General features: G+C 51.8%; 2 protein-coding genes across 2 annotated transcripts in view; both read right to left on the reverse strand.

The window, feature by feature from the left end:
- LOC144891290 (uncharacterized) overlaps nucleotides 1-13,504 on the reverse strand; it is a 981,422-nt gene that overhangs the window by 436,974 nt on the left and 530,944 nt on the right. The gene's annotated exons all lie outside the window — the stretch shown is intronic.
- The window catches only part of LOC137434335 (intermembrane lipid transfer protein VPS13D), a gene marked incomplete at its 3' end in the record, with an annotated part of 220,793 nt that overhangs the window by 113,973 nt on the left and 93,316 nt on the right, over nucleotides 1-13,504 (reverse strand). The window contains 4 exon segments of the mRNA XM_078784227.1: nucleotides 201-361; nucleotides 476-790; nucleotides 8,869-9,112; nucleotides 9,393-10,372. Coding sequence (XP_078640353.1) covers nucleotides 201-361; nucleotides 476-790; nucleotides 8,869-9,112; nucleotides 9,393-10,372 — 1,700 coding nt within the window.

The following is a 13,504-nucleotide window of genomic DNA, read 5'->3' on the forward strand; positions in this document are numbered from 1 at the left end:
TGAAACACAAACAACACAAATCACATTATGAAGAAATATAAATGAATCCCAACTTGAACATTGTGGTTTTCAATATAAGCATCATCAATTACCCCGTGCAAGATTCAACAAACCATGCTTTGTTAACTTGTACCCAGAAACTAAAAAAAGTCCATTCCATTTTGTCAACAATCCCATCCCATAATGAACACCAACCATACCTGTAATGCATGGTAGTATTCGCTATGGTCTGCGAGAGACGAGTAGCAGTTTCCAACTGGCGGTGCCAAGTGATGAGCTCAGAGAGGAAGTTTGGCCTATGGCGGTAACATAGAGATGCCATTCGGAGCCGCACAGCATGGCTGTATTCTGCATCACCTGACTGCCAAGAGTAAATAATGCGGTATTAAATCAATAGAGAAAACAATAACGATGAAACAAATGACAAAGCACCAAGCTATACTCTTGCCAGCCTTTTTCTTTTGTGCATCCTTACCACAATTGTAAACTTCACTGCATTTTGTGTACTTAGTTCAGACCCACGTCCAAGGATGAGCACGCACACAGAGCCATCAGGTTTAGCAGCAGTTGAAAGGTCAGCCACTTCAAGGCACGCCAGTGAACCACAGAGGCGCCTCATACCTCGGTTCATCTGTGCTGCAAAATGTACTTTCCCAATAGACAGCGCTGCCACTTTCAATGCCTCTTTGGGTTGCAGCATCAATCCAGGAAGAGAGGCTCCAACAGCACCTGGTTCCTCAGCCATACGAGCCACAAGAATATTGAGACTCTGAATGTCCGCAGTGACATGCTACAAAGTGAAAAAAAAATTGAATTTGATGCGAATGCGTTGATGGATATACCTCCACCCACATTACATGTCCCCCCGCTGTTATGTTTGATCTCAATTGAAGGCCACATCATAAATTATAAGCCACATCATAAATTAAAGGCCACATTGTAGCGGCTACCGCTGGGTTTTCACAATCGCCTTGCACCTATCAAGGACGCGGAGCGATCACCATGCCGGGCTCGTCCAGGACGCCCGGGCAGGCCCGAGCTCAACTTGCCAGGCCTCGGTCAGGACGCTGGGCCACGCCCCCTCTCGCCTTTCCTGGGCAAACGCTCCGGGATAATAGGTATATATATTGCTGCCCGATAAACGTGCTTTTCAGAGTGCCTGAGTGTTTGGTTTGATTAAAGCAACTCGGATGAATTCCAGCTTTTTGTCGCGTCCATTCTTCCGATCGACGTGGGAGCCCCAGCTCCTTCATTGGTGACCTACCGACATGGACACGGCAGTCACCCTTAAACTGCCTACCTTCTGGGAGGCTCACGCGGCGGTTTGGTTCGCACAGGCGGATTCCCTGTTCGCCCTGCGAGGCATCACGGCCGACGACACCCGCTTCCACCATGTGGTAGCAGCGCTCGGTTCGGCCACCGCGGCCCGCGCCCTGAGCCTCAAGAGCCCGCCAGCCGCTGACAAATACGGCGCGATTAAGAAGCTTCTCCTCGACGCTTTCGCCCTCCCATCGGCGGAGCGCGCACGGCGCCTGCTCGACCTGCCCGAGCTCGGCGACACGCGCCCTTCCGAGCGAATGGACTACATGCTTTCACTGCTCGGCGAGCACTCTCCGGCATTCCTGTTCCGGGAGCTGTTCCTCCGTCAGCTGCCTAACCCGGTACGCCTCGCCCTGGCAAGCACGACGATCACAGATCCCCGGGCCCTTGCCAGAGAAGCCGACAAGATCTCCGCCGCAGGACAGCGCATCGCAGCGGCGACATGGGACCCACCGCCGTCCGACGCAACACCCATGGCGCCCGAGCACCCGGCACGGTCGACGACCGAACTGCCGACGCAATTGGCGGCCGCTACACCGAGCCGACCACCTCCAGCACGACGACCGGGGCCTCCACCTGACCAAGCGTGGTGTTACTATCATGCCAGGTTCGGACAGAAGGCCCGGACATGCCGACCCCCGTGCACCTTCGGCAGGCCGGGAAACGGCCGGGCCGGCGTTCATTACCAGCCATGAGCGCCAGCCACACGGGCAACTTACTGTTCATCACGGATAAAGCGTCCGGACGGCGCTTCCTGTGCGACACCGGCGCCCAACTGAGCGTCATACCCGCCTCTGACCAGGACAGGCAGTCCGCGGTTTGCGGCCCCTCCTTGGTTGCGGCCAACGGATCGACCATCCGCACCTTCGGCCCACGCAACGTCACCCTCTGCTTCGGCGGCCAACGCTTTGCTTGGACGTTTGTAACCGCAAACGTGCCCATGGCTCTGCTAGGCGCTGACTTCCTCTGCGCACACGGACTGCTGGTGGACGTCCAACGGCGTCGTTTAATCAACGCCGAAACCTTCAGCTCCCTGGTATGCACATTGAGCAGCTCCGCGACGACCGAGCTGGCATGCGCCGTCCCGGCGGCGAACGAGTTTGCTCGCCTGCTCACGGAGTTCCCGGCCCTCACGCGGCCGACGTTTTCGGCCGTCGCAGTACGGCATGGGATCGAGCACCACATACCAACCACGGGCCCGCCGGTCTACGCCAGGGCCCACCGCCTCGACCCAGCCAAGCTCGCCGTGGCAAAGGCCGAATTCGACGCGTTGGAGCACCTCGGCATCGTGCGGCGCTCCGATAGCGCGTGGGCCTCGCCACTGCACATCGTGCCAAAGCCGGGGGGTGGATGGCGCCCGTGTGGCGACTACCGCCGTCTCAATGACGCTACCACCCCCGACAGGTACCCGATCCCGCATATCCAAGACTTCTCCGCCCGTCTGGCGGGACGGGTCATTTTTTCGAAAATTGATCTCATACGGGGATATCACCAGGTACCTGTCAGGGCGGCCGACGTCCCTAAAACGGCAGTCATCACGCCGTTCGGCTTATTCGAATTCTTGCGGATGTCGTTTGGTCTCAAGAACGCGGCTCAGGCGTTCCAGCGCTTGATGGACGGCGTGCTGCGTGACCTGCCGTTCCTTTTCGTTTACCTGGACGACATCCTCGTCGCCAGCACGTCCCGGGCCGAGCACCTCCTCCACCTCCGAACACTGTTCGGGCGCCTCAGCGAGCACGGCCTCGTCAACCCGGCCAAATGCCACTTCGGCCGTTGATTTTTTGGGCCACCACATCACCAAGAACGGGGCCGTGCCGCTGCCAACCAAGGTTGAGGCCATCACCACGTTCCCGTGTCCCCGCACCATAAAGGCCCTGCAGGAATTCCTGGGAATGGTGAATTTTTATCACCGCTTCGTGCCCCGCGCTGCTCAACTCATGCGGCCCCTCTACGAAGCCCTCCGGGGCAAGCCGGCCAAGCACGACATCGCCTGGTCCGCAGCAATGGATGCGGCCTTCCAAAGCTCAAAGCGGGCCCTCGCCGACGCAACACTGCTCGCTCACCCGGTGCTCAACGCTCCCATCGCCCTCACCACGGATGCCTCCGACTACGCGGTGGGCGCCGTACATGAGCAATGGGTGAACGGGGTTTGGCAGCCACTCGCTTTTTTCAGCCGGCAGCTCCGGCCGAACGAGCTCAAATACAGCACGTTTGACTGGGAGCTCCTCGGTCTACACCTGGCCGTCCGCCATTTCCGCCACCTCCTGGAGGGCCGACCTTTCACGGCGTTCGTCGACCACAAGCCGTTGGTTTATGCCATGGCCAAGGTCACGGAGCCGTGGTCGGCCCGCCAACAGCGCCACCTCTCCGCCGTGTCGGAGTTTACCACGGACATCCGGCACGTCGCCGGCAAAAACAACGCCGTGGCCGACTGTCTTTCCCGGGCCAGCGCGAACGCGGTCCACCTCGGCGTGGACTTTGCGCTTATGGCGGCGGACCAAACCACCGACACCACGATGCAAGCCCTCCGGGCGGCGGACACGGGCCTCCGCCTGGCCGACATCCCCTTCGCGGACACTGTCCTGCTCTGCGACGTCTCCCAAGGCCAGCCTCGCCCCATCGTGCCCGTCACCTGGCAACGCCGCATCTTCGCCTCCCTCCACGGCCTTTCCCACCCGGGCCGGAAAGCTTCCCAGAAGCTGGTGTCGGCGCGATTCGTCTGGCACGGCCTTCGTCGGGACGTCCGCGATTGGACCAGCACCTGCACGGCCTGCCAACGGGCCAAGGTCCACCGACACACCCAGGCCCCGCTGGCACCTTTCACCGTGCCCGAACGACGTTTCGACCACGTCAACGTGGATCTGGTGGGCCCCCTCCCCCCGTCATGGGGGTTCACACACCTGCTCACCATGGTGGACAGGACCACCAGGTGGCTGGAGGCCGTTCCGCTCGTCTCCACCACCACCGCCGACATGGCGCAGGCTTTCATCGCCACCTGGGTCGCCCGCTTCGGCGCACCGGCGGACATCTCGTCAGACCGCGGACCACAGTTCACCTCCGAGCTGTGGGGCGCGGTCGCCCGCAACCTGGGGGTCAAGCTCCACCGTACTACGGCCTACCACCCCCAAGCAAACGGGTTGTGCGAGCGATTCCACCGCTCCATGAAGGCCGCGCTCATGGCCGGCCTTCAAGACGGCGGTTGGGCCGACCGGCTGCCGTGGGTCCTTTTGGGCCTCCGCACGGCCCCCAAGGAGGACCTCCAGGCATCCACCGCCGAGCTTGTCTATGGCCAGGCGCTACGCGTCCCGGGCGAATTCGTGCCCGACGCTACCAGTCCCTGGTCCGCAGGTCCTCCAGGAGGTCGCCCGACGGTTTGCCCCCGTGCCAACATCCCACCACGGCGACCCCCAGTCCTACGTCCCCCCAGCACTTCGCACAGCGGAGTATGTTTTTGTGCGTCATGACGCACATCGGGGGCCACTCCGGCCGCCGTACGACGGGCCCTTCCGGGTGCTGCGACGGGACGACAAGTCGTTCGTCATCGACATCGGCGGCAGGTCGGACCGGATTGCGGTGGACCGCCTCAAGCCGGCGCACGTGGACGTCGACCACCCACCACGGGTGGCCCTTCCGCCGCGGCGAGGCCGCCCCCCGTCCACGGTGCCCCCCACTCGACCGCCCACCACCACACCGGACCCCCTCCCACGACCCGCCAGGGGTCGCTTCGGCCGGGTCATCAGGACCCCCCTCAAATTGACCCTGCCGGTGCAAGTCGATTCTGGGGGGACGTGTGTAGCGGCTACCGCTGGGTTTTCACAATCGCCTTGCACCTATCAAGGACGCGGAGCGATCACCATGCCGGGCTCGTCCAGGACGCCCGGGCAGGCCCGCGCTCAACTTGCCAGGCCTCGGTCAGGACGCCCGGGCATGCCCGGGCAGGCTCGCCCTCAACTTGCCAGGCCGCAGCCAGGACGCTGGGCCACGCCCCCTCTCACCTTTCCTGGGCAAACGCTCCGGGATAATAGGTATATATATTGCTGCCCGATAAACGGGCTTTTCAGAGTGCCTGAGTGTTTGGTTTGATTAAAGCAACTCGGATGAATTCCAGCTTTTTGTCGCGTCCATTCTTCCGATCGACGTGGGAGCCCCAGCTCCTTCAACATCATAAATTAAAGGCCACATGAGAGCAGGCATGAGAGGATAAAGACAGCTAAATATGAGAGAGACAACATCATATTCGTGGTTCCACCATTCGTGGTTCTGCCATTTGCAGAATCCGCGTATTTGCGGTTGATCAAATGTGACGTTTCTCCATTCGCGGAAAAGTGTCCTGAAATTCACGAGTTTTTTTTCTATTCACAGCCGTGTTCCGTGAATGTGGTTTTTCAGGGACGCAAAAAAAAAAAATTCACGAGCCGTTAGCTTGGCACATTTATAAAAACCCATCTTTCACCAGCCATGTATAGGACATACGTACCAAAAAAAACATCTACGAGCCGCGAGCCTGCACATTCACTGCTGTGTGCTCACGTTTTCATGGCTTTCGCGGCCGCAAATTTTAGCCAGACTATAATCGAGAACGTCACGGGATGTTCCGCCAGCTACGAAAACAAGTCAACCCCGCGAATTATAGAATGCAAATGCTTCATTAAATCTATTGTTGAAATTAGCAGATAGGCTCAATACAGCATCATCCGACAACATCCCCCACAAAAAATGGGCAGAGTATTCACCCCTCCCACAGATAACCACAATGCTCGCATTCCGACATATATAGACGGTGTCCTCAATCTCGATCATTGTTCTCGTCCCGTTGCTTTGTCCTGCGTTTTTGACTCTCGCTATGCTCATCGTACAATCATGGCTCCCAAGCTGAAGATAAATGCCGGAGATGTGTCGACGACCAAGAGTCAGAAGAAAGTGATGTGCTTGAGCCAGAAAGTGGAGCTGCTCGACCGGCTTCTGTGAGGAGAGTGTGGCCTCTGTGGGCAGGCATTACGGCATCATCGAATCCACCGTTTGATACATATGGAAGAAGGAGAAGGCCATTCGTGAGAGAGTTTCAGCCAGCACTATATCGAGTACGAAGGTGGTCACCCATGTACGGAATGTCCACATGGAAAGGATGGAGAAGACAACACGCAGACGAGGGATTTCATGCTGAAAACCATGATGCTGAACCATTCCCAAAACTCACTCACTGAGGACAAGTTGGAGGCCATTCCAGAGGTTTCCGAGGAGGAGGAGGCGGGCAGTGATGAGGAAGAGGTGCCGAGGTCCAACCTCACGGTCCAGTTCCTGGGCGAGTTGCTGCAGGACATGCGGGCGCTTGAGGACAGGGTGCAAGACACTGACCCAGTCATGGAGAGGTACCTCAAGTTCAAGAGGGGCTGGGATAATGTTCTGCTCCCATACAAAGAGCGACATCAAAATGTTGGGCAATCTGTCAAGCAGCTCCCCATTACCCATTTCTTCAGCTCTGCTCCCAACACCTCAAGACCATCAACACCTTCTTCTGCTGCCCTCTCAGCGTCCTCACCTTCTCCTACCTCTCCTGGCTCTCCTTTGGTGCAGGATTTTGCTGCACCATCATATTGGTCGCCCTCAAAGTTCGAGGAATTCATGAGATTTTAATTCATCACCAGCATCATCAACATCATCATCATTTGAGAGTTGCGTGTGTTTGTAAAATAAAAACTTTAAACGGTACATGATGGTGTTGTGTTTTTTTTTTACTTTCACGGTACGGTATGGTTAAGCACTTTTAATAAACTTAAGCGCATTCCTTCAATAAATTGGAAATGGTACCTGGTGTTGTCGTTTTTGTTTTTTTTGTACACGTTTTTTGTGAAACTGTAATCATGTGCATTTGCAGTTGAAAACATTTGAAACTTATGAATCAGGAACCGTAAAAATTTTCCTCGATGAAACAGGAACCGCTGGGAACCTATAACCTATCCCCGTTGAAACAACGCCGCGGCATACATTCGCGGGATTTTCATTGACCTTCGTGGATTATCGTCGACACTGGATTTGCCTCACCAATCGCTTTACCAGAAGAGGCTTCATCAATGGCCTCGGCCATTCGCGGTTTGTTCCTCTCGATTCGCGGCTTTTCACGACTCGGGAACCTATCCCCCCTTTTCCAATGAATCAATGCCCCCCTTATTTGCTTTTTCCAATGAAACAATGCCCCCCTTCACCAGCACTCTGACCGAATTCCTGCCATAACCTACAGAGGGCATTGCATCAGTGGCACAGCACAGCCCTCAGGCAATAATGCTTCCCTGCAGCCTTGTGCTGAATGCGAAAGAAGAAGAAGAAAGTCTCAATTATAAGGAGTTTTTGATGGATGGAGTTATTTTAACAATGGATGGAGGTCCTCATTGCCAAACAGGAAATTAGAGCTGTCTCCCTTGACATATCACATGCCTTCGATATGGTATGGCACCCCACTCTGCTCACCAAACTCTCCTCCTATGGTATCCATGGAAATCTCCACGCATGGCTTGCGGACTTCCTCTCTAGTCGTAGTCAACGTGTGGCCCTGAATGGGTTTCTCTCATCTCCCCTTCCTGTTCAGGCTGGAGTTCCCCAAGGCAATGTTCTGGGCCCTGTGCTTTTTCTGGTCTTCATCAATGATCTCTCTGACTCTCTTGAAAATCCTCTCTATCTCTTTGCTGATGACTCCACTCTCTGGTGCTCCATTCCTCATCCATCAGATCGGCAGTCTGCAGTCTCCTCACTCTATGCAGATCTGGACAAAATCAGACTGGTGAAACAAGTGGAACATGTCTTTCAATCCTGATAAATCTCACACTCTTACGATGTCTCTCCGAAAAGACCGACTGGACAACCCTCCCATCCACTTTCTGAATAATCCTCTCCAAGAAGTTCTGTCGCTCAAGCTTTTGGGTCTCACTATCTGCCATGATCTTTCCTGGGAAAACCACATTTCCAACCTGGCCTCCAAAGCCAGTCACCGACTGGGCATCCTCCGTCGTGCGAAGTCCTTCCTTGGCACACCTGAGCTCCTCACCACATACAAGGCTTTCATCTGCAGCTCAATGGAGTACTGCTCTCCCCTCTGGGCTGGTGCTCCTGCCTCACACCTAGCTCGTCTTCACGCTGTTGAAACCAAAGCTTTCAGAATCATTGGAATCTCCCACGATGAAGCTGAAGTTTCGTCCAAATCAGTCCTCAAGTTTTTGAGATATTCTGCTATGTATAGTTTTTGGACCTATCTCCCAATGGTGAAGAATCACTTTTAAAATTCTAGGAGCCGGTTCCGAATCCGGATCTTCACCAAAATCTAAACATTTCGTTGTTGTCACATATGCTACATCTCTGACAAATTTCGTCCAAATCCGTCTACAACCTTTTGAGATATTTTGTTCACAAACGGACAAGCAAACGGACAGACAGGGGTGAAAACATAACCTCCATCCAACTTTGGTGGTGGAGGTAAATAGTTTTCAATAATTTTCAATGATAAAAACTTTTTTTCCCACTACCCACTTACCCAAATCATAAAACATGCCCACTTACCCAAGTTCCTTCTTGTAGCATAGTTGCACTACTGTTGATCCCTTTTCCATTAGTCCCGAGTTGAACCTTTCCCTGTGCCTCACTTAAATGCAAATGCCCAGTGGATCTCTTTGCAGTTGTGACTTGGGGAACATTTTTCTTTAATTCCCCGGGAAAGTTTAGCTGGAAAAAAGCAAAAAGCTCCACAAAGGTTTCAGGGTTGAAAACAATGTCCAAGTTGTTCATCTTTATCTTCAGAGACTGCCTGAAAATTAAATTTAAATAAAGTTATAATAAATACAAACAATGGACCAAATAAATTAATATAAAAACTTGTAAATCATAACAATTCAATGAAATAAATATCTTTCTTTTTAAATCGCAAAAGTATTGCAACTTGCACAATTTTCAGAAAAAGCAGTTCTGTCCAGATGTCAAACTAAGTCACAAATTAGCATATACTAGGCTTCAAATGAGGGTAAATAAAAAAACAGCAAAATAAGTTAAATTACACAATGTTAAAATAGGACAAAACATATCCTCACCCTGGAAGAGCTGCATCATTCACTGTTGCAGTATATTCAATGGATATCAGAGCCTCTGAAACCTTGGAATCCACTCTTTTCAATGAAACGTTTGAAGGTTTGCTCTTTTCAAAAGAATGGGAAAACCACTCGTGGCAAGAGGTGTAAACAGACATCTCCGAATCAGCATCCTTTCTCTTTTGAGAGATGGAAGAAGAAGCATGGTCCTGATGGAGTGACAACCATTCCTGAAGCGAAGAGGATGATAAGTACTGGGTGTTGGACCACCGTCTCCAAGCCTCAGAATCAATATCTTTATTTTCCACATTGTCGGGGGAAGCTGTGGTGTTTGCTATTGGGTTTTCACACTGACTGTAGTTTGGAGCACGGAATGCAAGTCCTGGGCGAGAGGCCGCCAAAAGTTCAAAGTCATGCCCACAAGTCTGCATTGAGTCAATGAGAAGGAGGTCTTGTACAGTCAGCTTCAGTGACAGACCTTGACGATCTACAGCCACTTGTGCTTGAGTGCCAGTCACTTCAAGAACAGCAAGGTACCTTCCTCTGCTCTCAACTGCAAGTCGTGTCTTCTCAATATCAAGGAGGGCATGAATGTGGCGGGCAAGAGCAAATGAGGCCAAGTTCTGCTTTGTTGAGTCATGAAACGAGGAGTCTATCGAGAGCCACTCTGTACTGCTTCTGGTTACATTGTCTGTGCTCAATTTTCCAGCCAATCGCTCTCCCATGTCATGATCTTCACACTGTCCATTGCCTAAGGGCAAACCTTCCATCCAACACCTCAGAACTTTGATCTTGTCCTCGTTAAGGTGAATGGCAAGTGTTGGCAAGGTGGCAGATACAGATAGCATTGGCTCAGGACCGAGACCATTGTGCCGTGCTAGCCGCCGTGCAAGTATAGCACTGACATTGAGCCGCTCCACCACATGTAATGGGCTTACACCACCATCCTGAGCAGCTTTCCAGTTATCCTTCCCGTAACCCACCTGCATCCAGCAAATGACAAAAAGGCATTGAGAGATATAGCACTCTACGATTTAAAAACTGACTACAACGGCACTATTCGACATCGCAATGTCAACCGATATGCCTCCGCCCACATTATTCCATCATTATAATATTGTACTAAGCTTGACTTGGATCCCTTCAGCCATTCACAAGTTATCAAACAACAACAACAACATGCATTTTAAAGGCCATTTTCCCTGCTAGAGCGGGGGTTAGCCTTGCGGTCCCCATGACAATCTTCTCCTTCTCCAATCATCCCCATGACCTTGCGGTCCCCATTCACAAGTTATCGCAGTAACGAAATTATTTTTTCCTTCACATGACCTCTGACCTCTTGACCCCAAAATCTCAGCTCATGTTTACATCATGATACATACTTGTACTAAGTTTGATTTAAATCACTTCAACTGTTCAAAAGTTATCACATTTTTACCTGACATGACCTCTGACCAACCTATGACCTCTTAATGCCATAATCCAATCAGTTCTTCTTTGCATCACATATATTTATACCAAGTTTGTTAAAAAAAAAAATCCCATCACTGGTTCACAAGTTGGCCTGGTAACATACGTTTTACTTAATTTTGTCACCAACCCAACTCATCCACCTAGTTTTGTCATCACACATCAACAACTTTTTAAAACATTGTGCTATGTATAGTTTTTGGTCATTTTTATTTTTATTTCTGTATACAAGATCGAGGCTCATGTCAGAGCTAACATTAATAATAATAATAATAATAATGCATTTATTTTATATAGCGCTTTTCAGGGAGCCCAAAGACGCTTTGACAGAGTGCAAAACATAATGCATAGCAAAACATAAAAACAATTGCAAAAAAACAAGAATCAATAGGGAAATATTCAAAGCAAAAAGGAGGGAGAAGGAGAAGAGATAGTCAGGGGTTAAATGCTGTGGGTTAAATGTTGAATGCAGTGTTGAACAGGTGGGTCTTGAGTGATGTTTTGAATGTGGTGAGTGAGGAGGAGTCTCTGATGGTGTGAGTTAGTGAGTTCCAGAGGGTGGGAGCAGCGATGGAGAAGGCCCTGTCCCCCCAGGATCTGAATTTGGTCCGGATGAGGGGGGGTCAGGAGGTTGGTACCAGCAGAGCGGAGGTTGCGGTTGGGAGTGTGTCTGGAGAGGAGGTCAGCCAGGTAGGATGGGGCCAGGTTATGGAGGGCTTTGTAGGTCAAGAGGAGGATTTTGTACTGGATTCTCTGGGAGATGGGGAGCCAGTGAAGCTTGTAAAGGACGGGGGTGATGTGGTCACGGGTCCGGGAATGGGTGAGTAGACGGGCAGCGGAGTTCTGAATGTATTGGAGTTTATTGGTGATTGTTGAGGGTGAACCATAGAGGAGGCTATTGCAGTAGTCCAGACGGGAGGTGATGAAGGCGTGGATGAGGGTTTCTGCAGCCATGGAGGAGAGGGATGGACGGAGACGGGCGATGTTTTTCAGGTGAAAGAAGGCTGTCTTTGTGATCTGTTTAGTGTATTTGTCGAAGGAGAGGGTTTGGTCAAAGATGATGCCAAGATTCCGGATGTGAGGGGAGGTGGATACTGGGATACCGTCGATGTTGAGGGCAAAGTTATGGGTGGATTTTATGAGCGTTTTTGGGCCAATGATGATTATTTCAGATTTCTCACAGTTAAGTTTGAGGAAGCTAATTTGAAGCCAGGATTTTATTTCAGTGATGCAGTTTGTCAGGATAGAGTGGGTGGCGGTGGAGATGGACTTGGTGGAGATGAAAAGCTGGATGTCATCGGCGAAGGAGTGGAATTGGAGACCATGACGGCGGATTAAGTGACCGAGGGGGGACAGGTAAAGGATGAAGAGGAGGGGGCCAAGAACTGAACCTTGGGGGACACCTTGGGGGAGGGGAGCAGTGGGGGATTTGCAGTTATTGATGGAGATGAACTGGCGTCTGTCAGAGAGGTATGATTTAATCCAAGAGAGGGCAGTGCCAGTAACGTTAAAGGTGGTTTCAAGTCGGGTGAGGAGGATGGTGTGATCGATGGTGTCAAAGGCGGTGCTGAGGTCGAGGAGGATGAGAATGTTGAGGTTGCCAGCGTCAGAGGAGAGTAGAAGGTCGTTGGTGATTTTGAGGAGAGCAGTTTCAGTACTGTGGTTGGAGCGGAATCCGGATTGGAATGTTTCATACAGGTTATTGGCAGAGAGGTGATGTTTGAGTTGAGCGGCTACAGCGCGTTCCAAAACTTTCGACAGAAAGGGTAGGTTAGAGATGGGTCTGAAGTTGTTTAGGATGTCAGGGTTTAGTCCAGGTTTTTTCAGAATGGGGGTAACAGCAGCAATTTTGAGGGATGGTGGGACGATGCCTGTAGACAGGGAGGAGTTTATTGTTGCAATGATAAGTGGAGAGAGAGCAGGAAGGGAGGCCTTGACAAAGCTGGAGGGGATGGGGTCAAGAGTGCAGGTGGCAGTTTTCATTCCTATGCGGAGTTCAGAGAGGTCAGTAGGGGAGATTGGGGAGAATTGAGACAGGGGATGGCAGGATAAGGGGGGGCAGGTGGTTTTAGGGGGAGCGGGTGCGGCGGTGGTCAAGCTGTTGTAGATGTTTTCAACTTTGCGTTGGAAGAATGAAAGGAAGAAAAAAAAAAAAAAAAAAAAAAAGAGGAAGAATGAAAGGAAGGAGATACATTAATCACAAAAAGACAAACTGACACATAAAACATATGATAAAGGGAGCGGGAGACAAGATGGGGACAGAGAGGGAAGCACACAAGTACAACATTTGAGAGCAGGGACATCAGGAGATCTGTGGGAGGGATAGGGCTTGGGAGGAGGCATGGAGGAGGGGGCGGGGGGAGAGAGGTATAAAACACATGGACACTGACTGCTAGGACTTCCAGGAAAGAAGTCGGTATTTCAGAAAAGTGGATCTGCGGTGAAATAACGGGGATAGAAAAGATCAAGGTTTTGGATGGGGGAAGATAAGAGATGGTGGTGAACAGCTGTTTTAAAGACCTGGAGGGAGGAGTGGGATTGAAGAGAGTGAGGGAGTTTGTTCCAGAGGCGGGAGAAAAGAGGAATGAAAGAGTGAAGGTGAGCAGAGAGTCTTGATTTTGGCAGTTTAACCATAAGAGGGTTGC

Source organism: Myxine glutinosa, chromosome 1, assembly GCF_964187855.1.
Source record: "Myxine glutinosa chromosome 1, kmMyxGlut1.1, whole genome shotgun sequence".
In the NCBI taxonomy this organism is placed as follows: Eukaryota; Metazoa; Chordata; class Myxini; order Myxiniformes; family Myxinidae; genus Myxine; species Myxine glutinosa.